Here is a 27,317-nt window from a genome sequence, read left to right as displayed (position 1 = left end):
TACAAAAAAAAAAAAATTTAAATGGGGTCATAACTTTGTAGAAGTTTTTAATTTTTTTTTGCCTAAGGTATTAGGGACATTTTTCCATGTTAATAGATACACAGTAATGAGCCTCACCTTTTTATTGTGAATGGTAATACTAGAATAGTAGCAACTACCATTTTATTTAACTAGTAAGGGAGTGTTTTAACTTGCTAGGGCTGCTATACGAACGAGGTGGCATAAACATGTTTATTTCCCCACAGTTCTGGAGAGTGGAAGTTCAGGATCAAGGTGTTAGCAGGGTTGCTTTTCTGAGGCCTCTCTCCTTGGCTTATTGATAGCCATCTTCTTGCTGCATCTTCACGTGGTTCTTAGTCAGCTTGTGTTCCTATTACACAATACCACAGACTGGGTAGTTTAAACAACAAAAATTTATTTCCTCACAATTCTGGAGACCGGGAAGTCCAAGATCAAGGTCCTAGCCAATTCATGTCCTATTGAGGATGGGCAACCTCCTTTCTGACATGCTGATGACTGCCTTCTCGCTGTATCATATGATGGGGTGGGGTGGGGAGAAGGAGGCAGGGAGGGAAGGAGGAAGGGAGGGAGGTGGAGAGAGAGAGAGAACATAAACATTGTACTCTGGTGTTTCTTCCTTATCTTCTAAGAGTAGGTCCCTACCCTTATGACTTCATTTAACCTTTATCACCTCCTCACAGACAAATAGTCATGCAGTTAGGCCTCCAGTGCGGGAATTTGGGGGGCAGGGTGCAGATATTCAGTCCATTGCACATGGTCTTCCCTCTGTACCTGTCTGTGTCCTAATTTCCTCTTTTTATAAGGATACCAGTCTTAATGGATTAGCACCGACCCTAAAATCTCATTTTAACTTATGATCTATACTGGGATTTAGGGTTTCATTAACATAGGAATTTTGAGAGGATGCAATTCAGCCCAAATGGGGAGGTAGTGTTGATTTTTTCTACTTTGGTCAAGATCACACAGCTAGTAGGAGATAGAGCCAGGATTCAAACCCAGGTAGATTGGCCCCAGAGCCTGCTCTCTTAACCACCTGGCCGTGCTCCCACCTCCACCCCCCACCTTGGCACTGCAGTTGTTGGGATGTGTCATGGATTATTTAACTGATTCTATGTTGAGCATATGGATTTTTGCTTTTTTTCCTATTAGACAATGTTGTGTTGAAAATGCTTTTACAGGTACAACTCTGAAAATAATTGCTGTTGTATAGTGTCAAAAAATCAATTTATTCACATAAATCATTATTAAATTTATATATTTTTGCAGGATGCTCTCTAAAATATCACCTGTTTACTCTTCCAACAATAATCAAAGAGAGTGACAAGTTTTAAAAGGAGCAGTGGAAAAACTACTCCCTGTCATAGGCTACAGATGAATTTGAATTGGGTATTTATTTAGGGGTATCTCAGAGTGAAATAAAGGCCATTCTTTCTTTTAGATGGGTTGAAAATGATATACAGTGATGCATCCTAATCAATTCACGAGTTATTTATTTATTTATTTTATTTATCCTCCCCACCCCCAGAATTTTGACTCTGACATTAGCAGTGTGGGAATCGATGGCTGCTGGCAGGCAGACAGCCAACGGCTTCTCAATGAGGTGATGGTGGAGCACTTCTTTCGACAAGGAATGCTGGATGTAGCTGAGGAGCTCTGCCAGGTAATAGTGTGCAAACTGCAAGAAGATGAAAAAGAACAGCCTTCGAGCTCCTGAGTCTTCTAGCTATAGTTAGATTTTTAATATTTTAATTATCAGGGCTGACCTAATTTTACTAGGAAATCTTTTTTTAACTGGTGAAAATTATAACCCTAGAACTTCTTAATTGGAGTATTTCCTTATTCTTGCCCTAAAACGTTGGTCCCAGCTCCTCAGTGAAGGGGTCTGAAGTGATACTACTTTCTTCATTTCCTCTTTTGATAGGGAAGGTTAGTATAGAAAAGGACAGATTTATGGTTCCTCGTCTCTTCTGGCCCAGCTGGTAGAGTTTTGCTTATCAAATGAATTTCAAGCTAAAATTTATTTCAGATGAGTATTACTTGTTTTTTCTTTCTATTAGACATAAGTGTAAGGATTTCAGAACAGTTACCAAATACCACTTAATCATCATGGTAGCAGCTGCCACACATCTGAGTCTTTACCACAAGTCAAGTCCTGCCTTTAATTCTCACTGCAATCCTGGGAGATGGAAATTATTTCTCCCGGAATCTGAGGTCTGGAACAGTAAATTTCCCAAGGCTGTACGGGTTCTAAGTAAAGGAACTGGGTAGGATTCAGTACCAGATTTATGTGTATTCAAATTCTATCCTTGGCTACCATGTGCTATTTTTTAAGGACTATAAGAATTAAATAATTTAAAGCTAGTCTGTAAACAAAACCGTTAAGCCTTTTTTTTTTGCATGGCAACCCAAATTTATTGAACTACCGATGCTAAGTTATACAAAATTGCACCACTTTAATTAAAGCTTTAGTTTACATTTGGCCACCTCTAAATAGTTGTAACATTAGGTTGGTCAATAAGCCTTTTCTATTTTAACAGATAAACTATAACTTGGGTCTTTCTCTGTACCTTATGGGAATTGTGTATGTGTCCATATAAAGTTTCTAAATTGTGTTATTTAGTATTAAGTTCATTTACAAATAACAAAGACCCCAAATACTAATGGCTTAAACAAAAATGAAGTTTCTTTTTCTTGCACAGAAATAGGAGGTAGTAAGCCATCAACAGCATATACAATGTAGCTGTGCTCATGAGTCTCTTCGGGACCTAGGTTCTTTGTAGCTCTCCTATTGCTAGGGCGTCACCTGTCCTCATGGTCCAGGATACCAGTGAAAGCTCTATAATACTTTTTGGTATTCCAGGAAGGGGCAAAGAGTTCATGATTATGTTTCATTGGTCAGAACTTACATCTTGTAGTCATACCCAGCTTTATTCCATATGGCTATATGCCCAGCTTAAATTCACTACTTTGGAAAAGGAGAAAGAATGATACTAGGGCTCAACCATCAGTCTCTGCCATAGAAATACATGTTAAAAAGAAATATCTTTAAGGTTTGTCCCATATTAAATTTAGAATATGCTTTTACTATATCTCTTTATCCTGATTAGTGCTAATAACAGTTCTTTTTGTTTTCACAGGAATCTGGTCTTTCTGTAGACCCCAGTCAGAAAGAACCATTTGTGGAGTTAAATCGAATATTAGAAGCATTAAAAGTCAGAGTTCTGCGACCTGCTCTGGAGTAAGTTACTAAGTTTGTTTTATTTTGAATACTTGGAGAGAACTCTGTAAGAAAATGTAATTAGAAAACACATTAAAGATTTTGAGATATATATCTCACCTGGGATAGACTTCAGAGAAATCAAGGAGAATTATTTTATTTCTTTTAGCTAAGTGAATATGGGGGATGTGTAATACGAGAAATGGTTAGAGCTTAATTCACTTATCAGTTGATCTGAATTCCCTTGAGAGAAGGGTTTCTTGTATCCAGGCTATCCCACCACTTTAGACTAGCTTCATAACTGAAGTACTATTGTTCAGGCAGGCAGAGCTTGATATTTGAACTTCTATAATGTGCTGAGTTCTATGCTAGTATTCTAAAAAACAACATAATTGGAACTAAGTGGTATGTATGATGGAGTTCTAATTGCCACTGTAAAATTTAATTATTTACTGTGCACTTGTCATTGCTGTGAATTATCTGAATTACTGAGTAAGCTGTGATAAATATCATCCTAGAGCAGAGCCAGCAAATATTTTTGTAAAAGTCTAGGTAGTAAATATTTTAGACTTTGCAAGCCACATAAGACTCTAGCGCACATATTCTTGTCTTATTTTATAACCCTTTAAAAATGTAAAAAACCATCTTGGTCATCTGCCACACAAAACGAGCAGCAGCCATATTTGTCCCTTGCCTGTAGTTTGTGACCCCTGTTCTAGAATTTTTTAAATGTGAGGATTACTGGGTTATTTATTAGGAAGGAAGAAAGGAGGGGGAGGAAGGGAGGGAGAAGAGATGCAGATAGGAGAAAGAAAAGGAGGAGAGAGAAAAACTTACTAAAGGAAGAGATGGATGATAGAAACAGTGATTGTTGTGAGATCATAACTGTAGGATCCTGGTATTTTAAAGTTGGCAGTATTTGAGATCACTGTTACCAGAAAAATAATTGGAGGATCCTTATTGATTTTATAAAATGCACATTTTTCTTCTACTGACCTACTTAATTTTTATACCATAATTTCCTGTTTCTGATCATTTGTCAGTTCTCAGAAATTTTTGTAGAGTTCTAAAACCAGCCCAGATGGATAGATAGAGATAGATAGGTTTCTGTGTAAATTGATAAATTCTAAATTCCTGTATAAATTATAAATATGAAGTAGGTATAGACTATAGTTTACAACATAGATATCACCTAAACAGTACCATTGTGCTTGATGGATATAGCACCTTTATAATTCTTTTGATTTTTTCTTAAAAGCAGATTTTAGATTGTGACACACCTGGATATGGAGTTAAAGGTTGTTATGTAATAAATGCTTCTCATGATATTTCCTTAATACTCTCCTGTAAGAGATTTACTTTAGCATGTTAGAGGCTCCATCAGCAATCCTAAAAAAACTCATTTAACTTTGTAAAACACAATGTTTCCCATGCATGTTTGACCAAAGAATCCTTGTTCACCCCACACCCACCTATTAAACCCACAAAATTGGAGTTCTGTGGAACATGTTTGGAAAATGGTAGTTTAATAGAAATCTATTACAACAACTCAAACTTCTCCAAGTTTTACCCATTACTGGTAAATGTAAGCAGATATTAATCAGCATTGTTTATGGGCAAGGTATAGAAAATTCATTCTGCTTGTAGCAAAAGTTGAAAAATGTAGGACATCAGTTTGGGGATCTCTGGTTCAGATACAAGGGGAAAATACCTTTCAGTTGTGTGGCATCTTCTGTTTGTACATTGTGGGAGAAAGCATGTACAACCACCCATGAGGGGAAGAGGAAGGTGAGAGGTTACAGTTCACCTCCAGGCAACCTAGGCAGTTGAGCAGGCCAACCCCTAACTGCCCCCCCGCACCCCCCTCCCCCAAAAAAATTTAATACGGACAGAGGCCATGGAAGGACTAGATGAGAAGGATGTCTGGAGAGTGTTAGCTAGTAATTGCAAATAATATGAGTCGATGGAAAAAAGGCAGAAAAGAATGTGATATGGGGGAGAGAAGTGGCAGAAGAACAGCTTATCTCACTTACAGATCTATTTAGGACCCTGCCTACTTTTTGTTCTTGTCCTTATATTTCTGAGTTTGTGTACAGATTTTTATCTTTATTCAGATTACTGTATCTTTTTTTAAAGTTCTCTGGGCACCCAGCATAGTGCTTATTTTCATAGAAGGCATTCAAATAAGTGCTGGAATCGTTTGAAGGAGAACTTGGAACAAACAGGACCTCCTCCTTCATATGGTAGATAAAAGCAAAACCAAAAATAACTACATGTGCTCTTCGACTTTCACTGGGGTTACGTCCCAGTAAACCCATCATAAATTGAAAAGATTGTAAGTTGAAAATGCATTTAATACACCTAACCTAACAAACATCATAGCTTAGCCTAACGTACCTTAAATGTGCTACGAACACTTACATTAGCCTACAGTTGGGTGAAACCATCTTGCTGCCACTGCCCAGCATCACGAGAGAGTATCACATGTCGCTAATCTGGAAAAGATCAAAATTCAAAAATCTAAGTACAGCTTCTACTGAATGCGTATTGCTTTTGTACCATCATCAAGTTAAAAAGAAATCAGTAGTCAGTCCATTATAAGTCAGAGACCATCTGTGGTGTCAACCAGAAGATAACAGTAATTTAATACAAAGAGACGGAGAAATAATAGAAAAACAGAAACTGTCCTTGTAGCTGGTGTCAGCATTTTGAAAGAAAGTGCTTGTCTTTGGGGGAAGCCGGTTGGCTGCCTTTCTAAAGGTGTTTCACAGTAATGTTACATTGGTGGACTTCCACAGTCTAGGATCTGACTTTCAACCTTGCAGATTTGGAAACCTGTTTTTTTTCAATATCCATAGCATGCCCGGGGCCTCCTAGCCCTTTAAAATTTGCAGTTCTTTTTGCAGTGCCTCCATAGAATGACACGAGGGAACAGAAAATAACTGAATGGTTATGAGAGAGGAGGGGGAGGGAGAAGAGGGAGAAGTTCCAGAATTTTCACAGAAGAAGGGAGAAAAAGTATTTTATTAGTTACACCATAGAAAGGTTTTATATTAGACACGCCATGAACAATATGTGGCTCTTTCTCCACCAGACTTAGCGTATGGGCACAGTGAGTTAAACATGTATCCCTCTACACATCTCTTCTGCCTTTTCAGAATTAAGAACCCCAACAAAACAACAACAAAATAAAAAATTCAAACTCTGGGCGGGAAATCCCACTTATTCAAATCTTCATTCCTTGTCTTCTGTGGTTCTTCTGTGTGGCTATTTAAAAAGCCTGAGTCAGCAAGACTGCCCCTAGGGGAAACAAAACTAAAACAGAAAACAAGACAGCAGAAGCTGCTTAATCATTGCCACTCAGGTTTCCATGGATAGTTTCCATGCACATGAAGTCCCAAGACAGTAGGTAGTCCTCAGGAGGACGAGTAGACATGGCCATCTCTTACCTGAATACATTCTCACCAAGGAATTGAGTGGGCAAGCCAGGACTGTAGAGAAATTGAGAGTCTTCATAAAAAGGAAGAGAGTCCTGGCCAGTATGGCTTGGTTTGTTGGGCGTCCTCCCATGTACTGAAAGGTTGCTGTGCACTGAGAGATTGCTATTCTATTCTCATACCTAGATCGAGGGCTTGATCCCCAGTAGGGGGCATGCAGGAGTCAGCCCATTGATGTTTCTCTCCCATCAATGTTTCTCTCTCTCCCTCCGCTACTCCCCCCCACCCCCAAATCACTAAAAACATATTTTTTAAAGGAGGAGTTCAACTAGGCCAGGAGGGGGAAACTAAGAGGAAAGATTCTGGAGTTTGTGCTTGTAAAATGCAGATCTATTATTAACTTGGTTTATAAAATCTCTTGGTTTTGTGGTCGGGAACTAGCAATAATAAGGCAATGTTATATTATGTACTTCATTAAAAACCACCAGTCTGTATAGAACTGTGCTGTTCAATATGGTGGCCCCTGCCACATCTCACTATTGGGCACACATACTAAACTGCATTTCTGAGAAACTTATGTAAAGTTGGAAGTGTGTGTATTGTGTTTTTAAGTAGATTCAAATGTGTAATTCTATAGGCTGTATGGTTTCTTAAATACCATGTTAAGAAGGACAAAGATGCCCTAGCTGGTTTGGCTCAGTGGATAGAGCGTCGGCCTGCGGAGTGAAGGGTCCCAGGTTCGATTCTGGTCAAGGGCATGTACCTTGGTTGCGGGCACATCCCCATTGGGAGGTGTGCAGGAGGCAGCTGATTGGTGTTTCTCTCTCATCGATGTTTCTAACTCTCTACCCCTCTCCTTTCCTCTCTGTAAAAAATCAATAAAATATATATTTAAAAAAAAAAAGGACAAAGATTCACACCAGTTCTGAGATGAGGAAAATGTTAGTAGTTCCAACAATGAACTCAACCCATATCTGAGAAATTATCATTTGAAAATATCTCAGAAATAACATGTTAGCTATCCATTTCAGTCTCTATTTCAAAGTTTATATGGTTCTTAACTTTTGGCTGAACTTTGATTTTTGTCATTTTTGCCACTCTGAATTTTTAAACACTTGATTGAGTCACCAATAATGCTCAGCCAAGTCCACACCTATGGAGTAAATAAATGTCAGCCATTTCCCAGTATTCATGAGCCTTGGAAAATGCTATGACGGTTGTAGTGGAGTGTGCTGTGGGAATTGGCAAGAGGCATTTTTATTTTAATATTACCAGAAATAGACATCAGTGCAGATTGGCAAAATTGTGAGAGGAGTGAGATAAACAGACTAATTCTATCAGTTAGTTTCCTGGGGGAGAACGTGAACTATGAAGGTAAAATCTTGTTTTAATTATTTTTGGAATAATATGGAAATTCTAAAAATGGAGCTAACAATGTGCCAAGTCTTTTCAGATGCCTGATAAGTAGGATAATTAATGCTCCATGTTTCTGTGGGATAATTGGGCTGATAACTAAGTGTTATTGTTTGGGGTCTTTTTGTGGGAGAGGCAGAGGGTCTGCAGGATGCAGGGCAATGACCAGAGATGACGTGACCTTGCGCTGTGACTAGATGTCACCTTTTGTCCACAGTATTTCTCCAAACAACCTGGTTCCAAAGCTGACAGTGCTCCCCTTGCCTGCACTGGAGATTGGAGACCAGAATGTCTTTTTAAGAATCACAGGAAAGTTGTAATGTAACCGGATGCTTATTAGCTTGCTGAATGTGGTACAGTGGTGGTTGGTTTTTAAAAATTAAAAATCAAAAGTTTTGCCCTAACTGGTTTGGCTCAGTGGATAGAGTGTCGGCCTGTGGACTGAAGGGTTCCAGGTTCGATTCCGGTCAAGGGCATGTACCTTGGTTGCGGGCACATCCCCAGTGGGGGGTATGCAGGAGGCAGCTGATCGATGTTTCTCTCTCATCGATGTTTCTTACTCTCCATCTCCCTTCCTCTCTGTAAAAAATCAATAAAATATATTTTAAAAATAATAAAAAAAGTTTTTGCTAGAAATGCCATTATCCAGGGTATAGCACCCCATATCCTAATGCCTCTCTCTAACTAGGCTTTCTCTTTCTGGTTTTATGTCTTCTACTGCTTTGTAGACACGGGGCTAAGTTTTTAGTGCTGATTATAGTCTTGTGCTTTGTAGTTTCATGTGTTTTGTAGGTTTTAGATTTGGTTGCTGTCAAGTTAATTAAGGCCGTGACTGTCTTCTACCCCTATTCCTGCTCCTTGAATTAAATGCCTAAGTATTCAGTGTGAATTGCTAGCTAAGAAAACGTAAAACATGTTTGAAGGGGTTAATGGATACATGTATATTGTCATATTCCTACCCAGTTGCTTCTATAAAAATCAAAGCGGCACCAAGTGTTACATGGCAATGCCCAAGTAACTCTTTTGAATATAATTTTAAATACAATTTTCTTAATGAAAATATGACTTTGAAGAATGGTAACATTTCATCCATTCAGTAAACACATACTAAGCAGCTTTTTATTGAACGCCTATTTGTGTCAGTCTCTGTGCACAGTACTTTAACTAGTCCCCTCCTTAATGCCCACAACCCTTTGAAATGTCCCATTTTATAATAAGGAAACAGGTTTTTAGAGAATTAAGTAACAGATTGCCTAAATTCACACAGCAGAGCCAGATTTAAGTGCACACATAGTTGACTCTCCCAACCTGTGCTCCTTGTCTGAATACCCCATTCAAAGTAGGGGGGTGCCAAAATGAGCAAGACAGCCCCAGCTTAAGAAACCAGAAACTGTTCTACCAAATAGATTGTGGAATGAGCCATGTGAGAGGTTCAAATAAAGAACATCTAAGTCAGCGGATGAAGAGATTACAGTAAGTCCTCAATTTTTCAGACCTCAATTTAACAGACTTCAGATTTAATGGACAAAATTTTCGGTCAGTATGTCATATGTGAAAATTAACACCCTGTTAATTCTAAAATGCTTTTAACCAAGATTTGCTTATAATTAAAAATTAACAGGTTTTGTTGTTATTAGTTCACTGTTAGTTTTTAAGAAATTTTAGCTAGTAGTCCATATGTTGGAAAAAAAAGTTGTAGTAATTTCACTGACTTAAATAAATATTGCATATCTATAATTATAGTCTACATATTTAAATCCAAGAGTCACCGCTCATAAACAGTGTTTGGCGAATGACTAGCACTTGATCACACGCATCTCGCTTGCTAATTGGTTTTGTTGTCATCTGGGGTGACTGCAGCAGTTTGAGTGGCTAGCCGGTATTCCCACGTGCGCTGAGCATGCCCCAGCCGTGTGCGTCTGTTTCCTCGAGGTGACCGCTGAATGCACGCATTTACTAGACCTGTTCAGTATAAGTTTAAAATTACAGTGATACATATAGAAAACTTTTCTGTGAAATTAAACCTTTCATACATACTTAATTTTAATTACTCAAATAAGTCTATGTAAGTAAAAACAGGCAAACTCACTAATTTGTCAATTATTTAACATATGCATTCAGAAAACCTACTTTATTGTATAACAGACTTTGAGCTTTGACAGACACCCCCCTCGCCCAAATTAGTCTATTATATCGAGGTTTTACTGTATTAGGAAAATTGTAGACAATATGGTAATTGAGCCTGAGCCTTGAATTTTTCATCCTTATTCTCAACTCTTCAATTTGTGTTTGTACTTTTGCAAAAAATTAACTAGCACTTATGTTGGGACAGTGGTCGGCAAACACATTAGTCAACAGAGCCAAATATCATCAGTACAATGATTGAAATTTCTTTTGAGAGCCAAATTTTTTAAACTTAAACTATATAGGTAGGTACATTGTTATTAACTTAACTAGAGGCCCGGTGCACAAAAATTTGTGCACTTGGGGGGGGGGGTCCCTCAGCCATCTCGCAGTCTGGGACCCCTCGGGGGATGACCATCTGCTGGCTTAGGCCTGCTCCTCGGGGGATGGGGCCTAAGCTGGCAATCAGACATCCCTCTGGCAGCCCAGCAGCCCTCGGGAGATGTCCACTTGCCAGCGGGGAGCAGACCTAAGCTGCAGTCAGACATCCTTAGCACTGCTGAGGAGGCAGGAGAGGCTCCCACCACCACTGCTGTACTGGCACCATCAACCTGGCTTGTGGCTGAGCAGAGCTCTTCCATGTGGGAGCTAACTGACCACCAGAGGGCAGCTCCTGCATTGAGCATCTGCCCCCTGATGGTCAGTGTATGTCATAGTGACCAGTCATTCCCAGTCTTTCTGCTGTTAGGGTCAGTTTGCATATTACCCTTTTACTATATAGGATAGAGGCCTGGTGCACGGGTGGGGGCCAGCCGGTTTGCCCTGAAGGGTATCCCGGATCAGGGTGGGGGTCCCGCTTGGGTGCCTGGCCAGCCTGGGTGAGGGGCTGATGGGTATTTGCAGCTGGTCACACCCCCTTCAGGGTGGGGGTCCCCACTGGGGTGCCTGGCCAGCCTGGATGAGGGGCTGATGGCTATTTTCAGGCTGCCCGCACCCCCTTTAGGGTGGGGGTCCCCACTGGGGTGCCTGGCCAGTCTGGATGAGGGGCTGAGGGCTGTTTTCAGGCTGGCCAAGCCAGCTACTGAAGCTCCCAACCTCTCCTCTTTTTTTTTGTTTTAATTCTGGGATTTATTTACCTTCTATAATTGAAACTTTGTTGCCGCTCCAGCTCCGAGGCCACGGCCTGCTGAAAGCAGGTATCTGGGGTTTGTTTAGCTTCTATAATTGCAACTTTGTTGCTTAGAGTGGAGTTTAGAGCCCGGCTGCAGCAGGGAGGAAGCTTGGCTTCCTCCATCACTGGAGCAAGCAAGCCTCCTGCTGGCTTCAGCTGCATGGCTGCCGGCTGCCATCTTGGTTGGGTTAATTTGCATATCCTGCTGATTAGCCAATGGGAAGTGTAGCAGAGGTATGGTCAATTACCATGTTTGTCTTTTATAAGTTAGGATTAGGGTACTCCTAAGGCTTAGGAAAAGCCACACTCAAGGGGCCAAAGAGCCGCATGTGGCTCGTGAGCCGCAGTTTGCCGACCCCGGTGTTGGGAGAAAGGCTTCCAGTTAGAGGAAACAAGTCTATCTGGACTAGCTTTAATTCACCTGGACACATCACTATTGATGGTAATGTGAATTGCTAAATCAGATTATCTGAATATGTTCCCATGTTTTTCTTGGCTTGCACCTCCCTATCTTAATTCTATTCTCAGTGGGCCTATTTCCTCCTTTCTTTCTTTTTTTTTACTTCAGAGACGAAGGGAGAGGGAGAGAGAGAAACCTGAATGATGAGACAGAATCATTGATTGGCTGCTTCCTGCATGCCCCCCACTGGAGATCGAGCTTACAACCCGGGCATGTGCCCTGACTGGGAATTGCTAGAAGTGAAGTTGAATGTGATTATAAAGGTTTGAAAATGACAACAACTATGCCAAGACGTAGGCCTTACATAAAATTATGGTACAAAGTACATGAAAAAGTTCCGTGAACGTAAAAATCAAGGTAAAGTTGCTTCAGTATCTTGTAATTTAAATTGGAGAGCATGGAGAGCCCTAGCTGGTTTGGCTCAGTGGATAGAGCGTCGGCCTGTGGACTGAAGGGTCCCAGGTTCGATTCTAGTCAAGGGGATATGCCCGGGTTGCGGGCTCGATCCCCAGTGGGGGGTGTGCAGGCAGCAGCCAGTCAATGATTCTGTCTCATCATTGATGTTTTTATCTTTCTCTCCGTCTCCCTTCCTCTCTGAAATCAGTAAAAAATATATTAAAAAGAAATAAATTGCACAGAGAACGAAAAAGCTTACAGTTTAAATGATGGAACGTTTACTTCTGCTTTGGATTGAAAACTGTTTAAAACTTCCATCAGTTTGGCTAATATTCAGGCCAAAGTGTTGAAGTTAGTTGCCTCATTGAAAGAAAATAGTAATTGTAAGGAGATTGAAGAACTTTACTGCCAATAAAAGATAGTTTCATCATCTCAGAAGTCATCGTGAATTCACTAAAGTTATCTGGGGAAGCTGCTACTGTGTATCAGAATGTTGCTGTGAAATTTGTACCCAGATCTCAAAGATTAGTTAAGGTGGATGTTATGATTGTCAAGGAATGCAACCTCACCAGGAACTTACACACAAAAGATGTAGACTCACGAAGTGGTCATAAAGATATATGAAATTTCTTATTAGGAGGCAACACAGAGTGATTTCAAAACCTATGCTTATCTGGCCTGCTAATTGTGGGAGAGGAATTAGGGGGTTAAGAAAATATATATGTGGCTGCCTGGGTACAGTGCTGGGGGTATGAGGCAGAGGTCCTATCAGGCAAGGGTTTTACCTTAATGCTTAAGTGTGCTTACATATTTGGGGGTATCCTTAGGTTAGAAAGTGACATTTTGCCAGGGAGAGAGATGTTCAGAATAGTAATTTAAATCCTTGTCTTGTGATATTAATGTAATATTCAGAGGATAAGAAATTTTGTTTTACTTTTGCATTAACTTAAAAATGTGTTACCTTTTTATGTATAAAAGTAATATATGTTTACAGTAGAAAACTTAGAAGTCATAGGACAGCATGGACTATTTCAAAAATCATTGTCTCCTGGAGTACTGTTAGCTGCTGCTCATTGGTGTGTCCGCAAGGTTGGTTGTTTTAGCCCCTCGGTGCTGCTCTAATAGTTGATGTCCTGTTCTGATGCGTCATAGCCAGTGCTGTGTGGCTGATAAATAATGCGTGAAATCCAACTTTTCCGAAGTCATTCATGTTAACAATTCTGGTAACTGGAAGTTGCTTTTTTCTATATATCACACCTTTAACATTATATCATGAACATTTGCCTATGGAAACAAAATAGGTTATTGTCTTCTTTTGTGAATTGTCCAGTATGGATTTTGCCTTCTTTCTGTTGGTTTTTCATCATTGATTAAAATGTGTAGTTTTTATTTAACGCTAGAAACGTTTGCACATATACCTCAGATCAGAAACAGAACAAGTAAAAAGCTTACTTTACTACCTCTCTCACTTGTTAATAGGAAACCATACTCATGTATTTGTGAGTGAGAAGGGGTAGGATAAGCTTTAAGTAAGTGACCTAATTTAAATGCACTCTTGGATCTGAAGTCAGGAATTGCCTGACAGACTAGAGCTGCCAGGAGCACAGTACTTTTGGTACTGATGGTTGGTGTTGGGCATTCACCAGAGATAGCTGCTGCAAGTACCTTGTTGGGAGCACGATTTATCAGACTTGGTGTTGCAACTTGACTGCATTCATCTTAGTGCCAGGCAAGGATCCAAGGCTTGCTTAAATTTAAGTAAATATTTCCAAGGTCCAGGTAATTAATATTTTTAAAAATACTTAGATGTTGATGTTAGAAAAGCTTCATGATTGGACTCTAAGGTGTGGGTGATCAGCAAATTGATGAGTATGCGTGTGCACCAGCAGCCCTTTTTGGGAAGGGTGGGATCCTGTGAAAGTGCAGCTCTGTGAAGTCTCATCTCTGTCAGCTGATTCGTTATGAATAACTTGAAGCATTTACTCATACAGTTGTAGAGATACTCAGTTATGTTCATACCCACTTCAGATTCCAGTGATCCTTAGTGAATTGGGTTAGGTGGGAAATATTTGTCTAACTAAAGGTCAGATTAAAGAAGAATATAATACTAACAGGTTGTACGTCTTATGTTCAAAGAAACAAAGTAGTGCTATTATCACTTGATTGCAAAATTGAATTTAACTGCTGGCTGATATACTTTGCTTTAGTGTTCACCTGAACTGGTAGTTCCAGCTCAAGATTGGTTATTGCAACTGTTTGTACTATAGAGGCCCGATTCACTGTAGCTTGGATCATTCAAAAATTTTTTTCTCGTTAGTGCTACGTTTGTACAAATTGTTTTGGCACAATATAATATACTATATTATGTTTATGTGGCTCTGTCTGATTAGACTGAAAGCACCTTGAGAGTATACTGATATTTCTGTTTTTAATTCCAAAGTGAGTAGCACAAAATCTTGCTCGTAACAAAAGTTTAAAGATAGATGCTTCTCTTTCCGAATCTTGTGATTCATTTGTAAACATGCTAGTTTAACAGGAAAAGAGTAGTGGATCTCTTCTAGGCAATGGGATAGTGAATCTCATGGCTGCCACCTGCTTCAAAGTATGGCCTTGCACGATTACAAATCTATTATGTCACTCTTCAGAGTTGATTTTGCCTTAGTGTAAAACTATACTAAATATGTAATTGTCACCTAACAACATTTTTTCTTTTTTTCAGTGGTTGAAAAGCCTCTTTGTTGTAATTGTTATATTTTACTTTTTTTTTTTTAAAAACAAGTCTCTGGGCCTAGGGATTGATGTTACCAGCAACTTCCACAAGATGGCAGACCAAACACTTTTTTTTCTATGTTACTAGGTTTCAAACAATTTTTAGCACACTTTTCCTAGGCTCTTAATTATTGTTAAAATCTTTTTTGCTTTTTCTTTAGGTGGGCAGTATCAAATCGAGAAATGCTTATAGCCCAAAACAGCTCCTTGGAATTTAAGCTACATAGACTGTATTTTATTAGCTTGTTAATGGGTGGAACTACAAATCAGCGAGAGGCATTGCAATATGCTAAAAATTTTCAGCCATTTGCCCTAAATCATCAAAAAGGTGAGTCTGGAGTCACGTGTTATCAATGTTTGCAACAGGCCTAAAGTCACCACTGGAATTGAAGCTTATCTTAACTAGATCAATACATATTTGCTAATAAATGAAAACAGTTATAGGTGATAATCACTTACAGACAAAGCTGTGACAGGCTCTAGAACAAAAATAAAATATTGAAGATTCATAAATGAAAAGTCATAGACCTTGCATTTTTGGTGATTTCATAGTAAACTGAAAGGAGACATGAGAAAGAGTTGAAGTATGCACTTGCACCCCCCATGCTACTGTTAGTGCCACAACAAAGTGTTTCAGGGTGCACCAGGTGGCAGCAGTTAACCCCAAGTGCCAGTGTTGGAGAACTGGATAGTCAAATATACGTAATGGCTCCTTTTATAGCATAGTTATCACTCCTCAAGATAATGGTAATTATACTGTGCTAATAACTGCAAGTTCACCATTTAGTGCTTTCTTTTTTTTTCTCCCTTTCTCTATGCTATTTCTTTAAGGTGAAGGGAGAAACCCAGCTTAAAGACAAGAATTTTAAAAGACATTGTGAATGAAGGATTTTAGGCTGTGTCAGTTGGGGCGATTCTTGCCTTTCTCAGCCTATTACCTGCAAGCCAGCTCTATTTCAGATGTAATCATTCACCTCTAAATAGCTGCTGCTTTTTGTTTAGACATTCAGGTTTTGATGGGCAGCCTTGTGTACCTGAGACAAGGGATTGAGAACTCACCATACGTCCACCTGCTTGATGCGAATCAGTGGGCTGACATCTGCGACATCTTTACGCGGGATGCCTGTGCCCTCCTGGGGCTCTCCGTGGAGTCCCCTCTCAGTGTCAGGTACGGAAATTGGTCCTATTACTAAAATGTGCATCGCGTTGTTTAGTTGTTCTTAATTAGTTGCCTAGTTCTTGATGTTTAAAGCCGAGAGATTGTCTGTCTTTCTGAAAAAGAGTGCAGTTGGTATTTCAAGAGATTGTCACAATTGACAGTGACAGTTTTAGGGCAGCAATTCTCGGTGCAATCGTGAACCTCTGGGGGTCTGAGAGCCCTTTGCACTGGGCTGACATTTTTACTGATGGTGCAGGAACATGGTGAGTGAAATTGCTGGAGCCTGAGCACAGGTCAGAGCAGTGGCCTCAGAACGCACTGTATTCCTCACCCCATACACTTGCAGTTGAAACGCTACTTTTACGTAAGAATGTTCTCGATAAAACGTTAAAAATGATTAGTTTTATTAAATCTTGACCTTTGAGTACACATCTTTAATATTCTGGGTGACAGAATAAGAGGTTCACATAAAGCACTCAGCTTCATGCCAGATGTGGCGACTCCCCAGAAAAAGCACCTGTGTGTGGTTTGTTTTTCATGGGACAGTTTTTGCTTGAAAGACTCACTAGACAGCAAACTACAGAGTGAGCAAAGGAGTGTGAAGCATCAAGGAGAGCAGCTGACAGCGTCTTTGCCATAATGATAAAATTCACAATTTTGAGCTAAAATATAAATTTTTGAAAACTTCTGTTATACTGAGCTTGACAGCTTTCTGGTACTTAAGGATGTTTCTGATGAGATTTGTGGTGATATTAATGAAGTTGATTTTTTTATATTATATAATTAGATGAATTAATACTTTGAAGATCTTAATTCAGTATGAGCTTACAAAGTCATACATTGAGTAAACGAATCACTCTGAGTACAAGACATACCATTGGATTTGAATGTAGCTCAGTGTAAAAAATTCAGTGGTAAGGATTCAGATTCCATGGTACAGCTGACCATTAAGAAACTACTGCTTGTTGAGTTTTGTGTGGCATTAAAGAAGAATATCCACACTGATCTGAAAAGCCAATTAAATTACTACATGTCTGTTGAGGCTGGATCATTTACTTCAACCAAAAGAACCCTTTGCCACAGATTGAAGGCAGAGGAAGAGTTAAGAATTCAGTTGCCTTCTGTTAAACCAGTCAGTAAAGAGATTTATAAACGTGTAAAGCAATGCCACTCTTCTCACAGACTGACTTTTAGCTTGGAAATAGGGGGTTTGGGGTAAAGATGTTATTTATAGCATAATAAGTTTATTACTTTTAAATGAATTAATATTTTAAAATTTTCTTGATTTTAATTTCTGATATTCTAAGTGATGATAGATATAATCCACAGAAAACAAATGCTCTTTCATATCCTTTATATTTAAGCATTTAAAGAGGACCTGAAACCAAAAAGCTTAAGAACCTATTTTAAGAAAATAACTTTTTTAGCTCTTCTTTTCATTTAATTCCTCAAGTGATTTTTATTGATTTCAGAGAGGAAGGGAGAGGGAGAGAGAGATAGGAACATCAATGATGAGAGAGAATCATTGATCAGCTGTCTCCTACATGACTCATACTGGAGATTGAGCCTGAAACCTGGGCATGTGCCCTGACTGGGAATTGAACCATGACCTCCTGGTTCATAGGTTGGCGCTCAGCCACTGAGCCACACCAGCCGGCCTCCTCAAGTGTTTTTAATCCTGTTATGTGCCAGGTAGTGTGTGGGACACAGAGATAAATAAGGTACAATCTGCGCTCCACAGGGTGTACCATCTGAGTGTAGGAGACACTTGTGCAATTAACTCTAATGCATGGCCATGCTACAGGTCAGGTTGTCTGGGGAACAGCCTCTGCACTGGGTAGAGATTGACATGAAGAAGTTTATTGGGATCAGCCCCTGTGGGGGGATGAAAGCAGCACAATTAGGCAGAGGAAAAGTTGGGATGTATGTGATGCAGGCTGACCAAAGGCCTCAGCCATCCTTGAGGAGCTCTGGAGCTCTGGTGGGCCTGTGGAGTTGGCCCACATTGGGACAGCAGGGCTGGGCATTTGTATCCATGCGGAGCATTCATTAAATATGACCCTAGTCAGGTGGCTTTCGTCAGCTTAGGGCAGTCCTGAAGAGGGCCAGCTGAGAACTGACTGCCAACACTTGTGCCCTAAACGGGGGTGATCTGGGTCTAGGAGGAACAGTGTAAGAAAATGTCTTAGAATGTCATTAATGTTTGGAGTGTCATTAATGACGGATAGGTAGGGCCCATTAAATCGGGTGGTTCTGTACAATTTAAAACCTATTTATGTGTGTACGTGCGCACACACACTAATTTAGCAGAGCAGAGGGCTCTGTGCCCTGCCAAACGCCAGGGCCCTCTGCACAGAGTCTGGAGGAATTGACATTTCTGGGACCAAGCTGTCTGGCACTGGCCTGGCATTGACATTTCCTCTTCTGTCTCCCAGTTTCTCAGCAGGTTGCGTGGCGCTGCCAGCTTTAATTAACATTAAAGCTGTGATTGAGCAGAGGCAGTGCACTGGAGTTTGGAACCAGAAAGATGAATTGCCCGTGAGTTCCATTTTCTCTTGATTGTTTACTTTTCCTGTCATTAGAAGAATGTGAATGTTAAGGGTTTAGAATGCCAGTCTTGCCTTTTAACTGGGGAACATTATTGTAGCCATTTGACAGGGATGCTTTTATGCATATGGTGACATGATTAAATAATAGAAATGGGAGCAAGTACGTTTTGGAGGCACTGGAGGAGTTTTCTTAAAAGTTTGACTTTGGCAGTGAAAGCTAATGAAGGCCCTGGCCTGTGTGGCTCAGTTGGTTGGGCGTTGTCCCATGCACCTAAAGGTCGCTCCTTCAGTTCCCAGTCAGGGCACATACCCGGGTTTCGAGCTCGATCTCTGGTGGGGGGTTGTGCAGGAGGCAGTAGGTTGATGTTATGCTCTCATATCAATGTTTTCTCTCTTCTCCCTCCCCCTCTCTAAAATCAATACACGATTCTTTAGAAAAGAAAGCTAATGAAGGAGACGTCAGAAGTGGGGAGGGTGGGATATACTGTAGTATACAGAGTGCTCTGCACATGGCAAACCAGTGGTGCTACAGTTTTCTTTAAATATAAGAGCAGTGAGTCATTTTGATTGGATTTAGTCTTATCTTAAGCATTGATACTTATGAAATCATGGGTTTGAGCTGGTTATATTTTTCTAATACCATTCAAAATAAGTACATAGCTATTAGATTAAAGGTCGTCCTTGTGACCTCTGCAGTCCTCAGTGGCCCTTCAGTGCCGTGTGTCCTCTGCTGCCTGGAGCAGGCCATGGTTTTAAGCCTCAGTTTTAGTCCCTTGCCAGCTTCCCACCTTCCCCAAGTAGTTTTTCCATTTCTGAAATGGGGACCGTCCTTTGGGGACTATTAAAGGCTAGAGACAACATAGATATACTTAGAATAACATGGGACACGTGGTAGGCACTCACGTTTTGCCTACAGGGAGTGACAGAGGTCACTGTAGTGGTATTTCCACCGGCCTCTGACAGATACTACAACTTTGGAAATATCCCTGCATGGTTCTGTCACAGACCCTGAAGGGCAAAGACGTGCTTTTGGCTTTGGTCTCTTTTCTGCCACCTGTGCACAGGTTTATCTGCAGTTACCCTGCTCTTCCTGCTGGTAACTGTTGGTTGGTTGCCCAGCTTCTCCTCGGAGATCTGGTTTGATTTGAAGCTCAGGTGCATCCCCAGCCCTGCGTGTGATCAGGGCACCAGCAGCACCCCTGTTTGACTGCTGCACGTTGGAGCAAGTGGAGAGAACTGAGCCTTCGCTTGCTTTGCTGAGGCAAGTGCCTGCAGGATGCTGGGAGTTTCCCAGTTACCTGTGAGCACCTCTGATGCTTGTGCGCTAGGAAAGAGCCTGCCGAAGTCTGAATTCACTTAAAGCCTGTGTGTCAGGGTAATACAGCACTTGGAAGTGATGGTCTGGCCATTTTTTCTCAGGATTCTTCTGTTACACTTGGTCAACTTTCTTGAAAGAGTCCGTTACACTTGGTCAACTTTCTTGAAAGAGTCCGGGTAATAGACTTTTATATTGATAGCCATTGTCGATTTAGAAGGAAGAAAACAGAATAACCATTTGTGGAGCCCCTGCCAAATATCAACCCCTGTTAGGTAACTTCCTAGCTTTTGTTTGTTTTGTTCACTGCAAAGAGCAATACTTGGGCTGTGATTGTGAAAAGTCCTGCTGAACTTTAGCTGCAAGCCCTTGTTGCAGGTGGTTTCTCTGGGCCATTCTGCACAAAACAGGGGAGACTTGGATCTGAAGCTCACACGGAAGCAAACCATGTTTAGTTTGCTTTTAAAGGAATGAATACACTGAATTTTATCATCTAGCTAAGTGTGCTGCAAAACAGTCAGGATTTCTGATGGGTTTTACTGTTAGGTGCATCTAATGAATTTCCAAGAGTGTTTAACTTCTAGGACAGTGATGGCGAACCTTTTGAGCTCTGCATGTCAGCATTTTGAAAAACCCTAACTTAACTCTGATGCCGTGTCACATATAGAAATTTTTTGATATTTGCAACCATAGTAAAACAAAGACTTATATTTTTGATATTTATTTTATATATTTAAATGCCATTTAACAAAGAAAAATAAACCCAAAAAATGAGTTGGCGTGTCACCTCTGACATGTGTGTCATAGGTTCACCATCACTGTTCTAGAACATTGATTTGCCTTTAACTCTTAACTCTCAGACATCAGAATTTAGCTTAAAAGTAGTGTTATATATAATTTAAGATGGAAGCATTTTCTCAGTCCGTTGAGATTTTGCTTCCCTGCCGTTGTCATCAGTTTGGCTCAAATAAACTCATAAAAATTCTATGAAAAAAAAGGTAATTTTGAAGGTTAATATAGAATTATGAATAATGCTAGAATCCCTAAGACTGTCCCTCTCGAGTTAGAAGAGTGTTGTGAGAGGTAGGATCAGAGGAGTAGGTGTTAGCAGTGTTCTTGGCTGCACAGTGCATACTCGTGAAGATGTTTGAGCTGTAACGAGCCTTTCACTTTTCTTTAACAGATTGAAGTGGACCTCGGTAAAAAGTGCTGGTATCACTCCATATTCGCCTGTCCCATTCTTCGTCAGCAAACAACAGATAGCAACCCACCCATGAAATTGGTCTGTGGTCATATCATATCAAGAGATGCCCTGAATAAAATGTTTAATGGTAGCAAGTAAGTATCTGACTTTTTAAACGTTAGTGAAATTTTTTCTTTTGTAACTTAGTGGGAAGTGAAGTAATGTGGGTAAATAAATGTTGCTAGAATTTAAAAGTAAATAGATTTTATAAGTACTCATTTGGCGTAGTGGGTGGCATCTGATTTTTTTTGTCAGTCTTTTTAATTTGTTGATGAATTTGGTGACCAGATTTATAAGCATGGTCTTTAGCGCCTTTTGGGTAGGTGATACAATGTCAACTCCTCGTCCCCTTTTACACAAATGGTAGCATGTAGCATACATACTATATACTGTTCTGTCAGTGCTGTGTCCTGGAGATCTCATACTAGTATATGCTACCGAAAGAGTCCTCATTCTCTCTTTAAAACTGCAGATTAATCTACCATGTGAAAATAATGATCATGAAACCAATTCCTTATTGATGAGCATTTAACTTTGGTTACTATAAAGTGAATTACCTTATCTATACGCTGTATATAAATTCATAGAATTGAAATTGCTGATTCAAAGGGTATATATACTTATGCTTTTTATACATTATGAGTCCAACTTTTTATTAAAAACATTTCAAAAGCTTATTTCTAGCGTAAGCAGCTAGAAAATTGCTCACTGAAGTTTATTTCAGACCCATCGTGGTGTAGTCTTTCTTTAAGAGGAGGCTCTGGCATGCAACACAGGCATTTGTGCCCTTCCCAGACCATGCAGCCATGCTGGCTGTGTGCCCCACTGCAGGGCATGTCAGCTGCTCTTGGTAGCTACATACTTTGAAGGCCCAGCAGCTGGCATCAGATTTACTGCACTTGAGTGGGTTGTGTGACCAATAGATTTGAAACTCATTTCGAGACAGACAGGTGCAGCCTAAATCTTGGAGAAGAAAAATTGGATTTACTTCTGAAAATTCCCAAAGCAATATGCAGAACAGTTGTCTTTTCTTTGTGTGCAAAACAGTTTTTACTGATTTCCACTGAAGAAGAGCCTTTCAGTTTAGGGTCTGGCTTAGGTGGAGTTTATTTGTGACCCTCTAAAGCTTGGCTGTTAAATTAAGAGAAAGCGCAGCTCATCCTCAAAATACAGACACGTTTGTGTGTTTGTCAGTCTCTGTGTATGTAATTGTTAGAAAGACGTTATAACTATGTGGAGTTGAATGCTCAGTACTGATCCTGTTCCCTCATTCAGTGTTTTTCCCCCTTCTCTTTAGATTAAAGTGTCCATATTGTCCAATGGAACAAAGTCCAGGAGATGCCAAACAGATATTTTTCTGAAGAAATAATTTTAATTTGCAGTTTGTAAGTGAAACTGAATTGTGGGTGCATTTCAGAAGAGAATGTTCCATTTAATGCAGCTACCCAAGGACTCCCGTGTTTATATAAGCTAATGCTCCAAAAACTTTGCCAACATTTTAGTGCACACACACCGAGGGAGTGTTCCAGACGAATATTATCATAGGGCTTTATTATATTCTTGGTCTTTATTTCCGATCAAGTAACTACACCAGCAGTTGTCATTCAATGCAGGTTTTTGTACTTAATTATATGGTGATTTTTTTACTTTTTAAGAGCAGAAACAGAAATTGACCTCCCCACCATGTGATTAGTATTTTTCCTGCTTTTACTTTTGTCATTTTCTTGATAATTGTAAGCTTTGGGAATGTTTGTGAAGAAGTTTTATTTCCTGTTATGTGTACATAATTAAATGAAAATTCTTCAGAAAAAGTTTGGAAAACTGAATTGTGGCTATAAAACTAATTTGCTTTTTTTTTTTTTTTTTTTGCTTAAGGAAGAAAGCTGTGATAGATTTCAAGTTTGCTTTTTGATCTTTTTCTCTGCTCCTGTTCTCACTGAAAAGTCAGCAGACCTGCATTTGAGTTCTGCTGGTAGCCTGGCTGCCTGTTTTTAAAATCCCATCATGAATTTAGCAGGTTGATGTGAGAAGTCTTCCGCTAGAATAGAATGGAAGGAGCACTATTGTTTCTATGCTTTTATTGCCAAGAGGTGCTTGTTTTAAAAGTGTGTTCAATAAAATGAAATTCTGAAGTTAGAAGTGTTAAGTTGATATTTGCTCCCTTGGTCTTAGTAGCCCTGTGCTCTGAAATTTGCCTTCAGGACTTGGCTGTCCATTGCATTTGTATACCATGCAGACACAGTATTGTGTGTGTGTAGATGTGCACCAGCATCAAACATTGTGCATCTGGAAGGGGAGAAGCATGTTCCAGTCCTAAAATGCAGCCACCAGAGTCATTACTTTCAATCCTTAAAGTTAGAATCTAGCGAATTTTCTGTAGTGCAGAATATGTTTATTGCTGTTTTTGTATTTGAATAGTATACTGTTCAATGCCTCTCCTGCAGCGTGTATCATCTCATTGACTGTGAACCTGTATATTATTCTAATGGATACACAATGACCTTTTCTCTTGTGTGGTATCTTCATTTAATGCACTTTCCAGAAATAGCCATGTGTAAGAGTCTTTCTCTGTATGATGAACTACATGGAAAAGACTTCTGAAGACATAATTCTGACAAACCTGTTATGTTGCTTCATTATAAGAAGAATGGTATATGGATATCACCAAATATTTTGCAACTTTATTTCATCTGACATGGAACTGAACATCAGTATAGGAAAACTTTCATGAGAAAACGAAAAAAGAAGAAAACAAGCAAAGAGAACCATGACACTTCACTTTTTAAACTACAGATTGACTTAGGTTGGGGGGGAGGGGGAATGGATTTGGTGCTAAGTTAATTGGAAGGTGGCAGCACTTGCAGTAATACACCAGCCTGGCTGGTTTGTCCTGAAGTGTGTACCTTGGAGAGTTGGTTTTGTTTATAAAGTCGGGGGTATTACAGAGCCCTGCCTGACTGGCGTGTGTGGCCAGGCGTAGGTGGAGGGCTGCTGTGAGCTGTGTAGGTGAGCCAGGAATCGTGCTTAGCCTGCTCAGAGTGCTTGCTTTGTTCGACCCGAAACTTATCCCCACAGCAACTCTTGCGCGGTGTTTCTGCTTTCCTGTTACAACCCTCTCTAAAGTTCCCTTCTCTCCACTAGCGCAGTGAAGGAGGAAAGTGGGGAGAAGTTCCTTGGACTCCAAAAGAAGGTAGAAAATTCAAGGCAGTACTCTGGTTGAGGACGTAAAACTGGTTTATTTTTTCTTTTGACTTAAAACCCAGAGTGTCTTTTTTTTTTTTTAGCTTTTCTAGGCCAGATTTAGCTTTATTCTCACCTACCATCTCAGACACCTACACGGCATTTAGGCTTCACACAAGATTTGAATAGTACAGACACATTGCTTTAGAGGCTGGTGGTAAATATTTTTGGCAGCCAGGGACTCAGTTGTCTCAGGCCACTTTCGGGGACAAAAGCCAGAGCTCTGCTTTGTCCCTCTCCCAGTATTGGGAATCCTGTTGACAGTTTTCTTGCAAGGTCCTTGTAGTCCTACTGGACAGGGTTAGGGCCAAAAATTTGAAACTCTTGATCTGATTATTTAACATGAAAATTATGTTTTGTGATCCTTAACTAAATGCATGGACTTAAAATTTACTGGTGATTAAATGTGAAGGAGAGGTGGCCTTGAAGAGGCCAGATCTTAACCAAAGATACTGAAATACAGTACGCGGTCCTTCCTACTGCAGTAACACCTTCACCAGAGCTGGCAGCACCATGTCACCGGGGCTGCGGAGGTCAGCGGTGCTGGAGGACGCCCTTCGCCACACTCTGCCTTCCACTTGCAAAAGGTCACGCTAAAACCAAGGTTTCTTACAGTCAGACTCTTTAAAATAATGTACATTGAAAACCAATTCAGAGTGGTGGTTTAAATTCCTGTAGGAGCCATTTCCATTTATCAGTCATGGACTATACTAAACCAATCAAACCTTACTAGGTCCTTAGAGTCTGCTTCAGCCAGGGCATCTGTGCTTCCCAGTCTGAAGCACAGTGGCTGAAGTTGTCTTTCAGTCTTCTTTCTCGGTGGTGTGATCATCACAGATGCCATTTCTGTTGTTTTAATGGTGATAATGTGAGACTTCTAATACATAAATGAACGGGTATTGGTGCCTCTTGATTTTAAAATTTTGAGAAAAGAGCCACCTCACATTCATAGGATGTGTGAGTATTTTATGAGTGCATGAGCATTTAATTGAAAATAAGAAAATTATGAAGTCAACCTTTTGTTTTGATTTTTCTGAAGCAGCTTTGTACACAGAGACACTAAGACCCACACCAGGTTTGTGGGGAACGAGGATCCTTTTTTGTCTCCAGGGAGTCCCACAGGTTATGCCGTTGGCGTTCAGTATTCTTTATGCTGTGAGTTATTTCCACCTCAGTGACTTCCGCTTTGGGATGGGAGAGACTACAGAAACCAAGAACTCTTGGTTACCTGCACACGGCAAGCTGCTGGTAGGCGTTAGCCCTCTGGTTTTCCAGCTCAACCTCTGACCGAGTGGACTGCCAGCCAAGCTGGTCAGCTTTCTTAGTCAGAAGACTCAGGTTATTTTCAGGGAAGACGTGGAGGCATGATTTGGTTAAATTCATCACTAGGATGTGTAAGGTAAAGACACAAACCAAATATCTCTCATTACGTAACTACATACATTCTCTTTGGTAACACTAGAATGCTGCGGTCGTGAGGGAGTGTTGGCAAGGATGCTCACCTCGGTACTTCATAAGCCTGGCCAGCTGCGGGGGTTTTATGTGGTACAATAGTGTTTGCCATAAGCAGGTACAAACTTCATGGACTGTTTATTGAACTATAATTGAGTAGATACCAAAAATAGAATGACAAATGTATTTTAATAGCAGATGAGGCAACTAGTTGTAGGCGAGTTTTCCACTGTTGATTTTACTTCTACACACAGGGAGAGAAAACGAAGTTCTGTTTTCAGGACATTTCCCTCTACACAGTTTTAACCGCAGTGAGCGTATGCTTCGTTTACTTCCAAAGAGGCAAAAGCAGCTGGAATTGACTCAATAGCACACGCTTTGTTTCATGATATGGGTGAGGACCTATTCTTATTTTAGCAGTCACGTAACATTCTCCAACGAGGCAGATGTGGGGTTCACTAGGATTTAGTGCCTGATCTTTTCTTTTGGGAAGGGGTGGGAGTGAATGTATTGGGGATGGGAGGGAAGCAGGAGAAAAAAAATGGGAGTGTGAGTGAGTGTGCATGTCTCTGAAATTCACCATGACCCCCACCTGTGTCTAGCAAGGAGCAGGTATTTAATGTATTTTGCTCATGACTGCAGTGTGCATGTTCCCCCCTCTGTGTTCTCTAACTTACACTAAAAGGACTCATCAAATCATCTTGTTCAGATGGCTCAGGATTGTATTTCTTTTGCTTACCCTGTGCTCTTGGGTTCTATAGTATTTCTATAATTATGTAACAAGAATAGTGTTGCACTGTAATCTATTATATAGAGCTATATGTATGGAAAATTTTGATCAGTTTTTTAAGCAATGTATCCTGTTTGCAAAGGCACAATAAAGTTGCATATTATAGACAATAGGCAATAAAGCTAAAAATAAACCTTATTTAACACAAACCATATTCATATTCTCGGTTCATTTGATTTTGGAAAAAGTCTAGCATTAGCATATCTAGTAGTTTCAGGGATTTCATTTTAAAAAGTTCTGATATATTTAATTTATAAATTTCAGACTGATAGAGTTTTGGGAACTGTAAGAAATACTTTGTCAATGTGTGTATTTCTATATCAAACACATGGCTTCTCCTGTGTGTATTTTTAAAAATTAAAGAAATAGACACTTAAAAAATCTTACGGAACCAGTTTGTATAAATATGACAGAGGTATGAGGGAGGGAGTATACAGATGCCGTGGTGAGAAGAGAGCATTGCTGAATGCCTTTGCTAAGGGGCTGCATATGAATAATTTAAAATATCTTTTGTCACCATCTCATCCTGTTTCTGCATCACTAGCAGTGTGAGGAGAGGGG

General features: G+C 40.1%; 1 protein-coding gene across 6 annotated transcripts; it reads left to right on the top strand.

Moving 5' to 3' along the window:
- The first annotated feature begins 1,468 nt into the window (after window positions 1-1,468).
- RMND5A (required for meiotic nuclear division 5 homolog A) lies at window positions 1,469-26,910 on the top strand. 6 transcript variants are annotated; one of them, XM_023744364.1, is made up of 8 exons: window positions 1,469-1,681; window positions 3,159-3,259; window positions 15,170-15,336; window positions 16,011-16,176; window positions 18,603-18,705; window positions 21,215-21,369; window positions 22,572-22,659; window positions 23,817-26,910. In XM_023744364.1, the coding sequence occupies exons 1-7, from the start codon at window positions 1,484-1,486 to the stop codon at window positions 22,633-22,635; spliced, it is 954 nt and encodes a 317-aa protein (XP_023600132.1). In that variant the 5' UTR covers window positions 1,469-1,483; the 3' UTR covers window positions 22,636-22,659; window positions 23,817-26,910. The 6 variants fall into 6 exon arrangements, with proteins under 6 accessions (XP_023600132.1, XP_023600131.1, XP_023600130.1 ...); XM_023744363.1 differs by having other exon boundaries at window positions 23,154-26,910; XM_023744362.1 differs by having other exon boundaries at window positions 23,150-26,910.
- Window positions 26,911-27,317: the final 407 nt, after the last annotated feature.

This window comes from Myotis lucifugus, unplaced genomic scaffold, assembly GCF_000147115.1.
Source record: "Myotis lucifugus unplaced genomic scaffold, Myoluc2.0 scaffold_454, whole genome shotgun sequence".
NCBI classification, from domain to species: Eukaryota; Metazoa; Chordata; class Mammalia; order Chiroptera; family Vespertilionidae; genus Myotis; species Myotis lucifugus.
The sequence above is the reverse complement of the archived record's forward strand: the minus strand, read 5'-3'. Positions and strand labels throughout refer to the sequence as shown.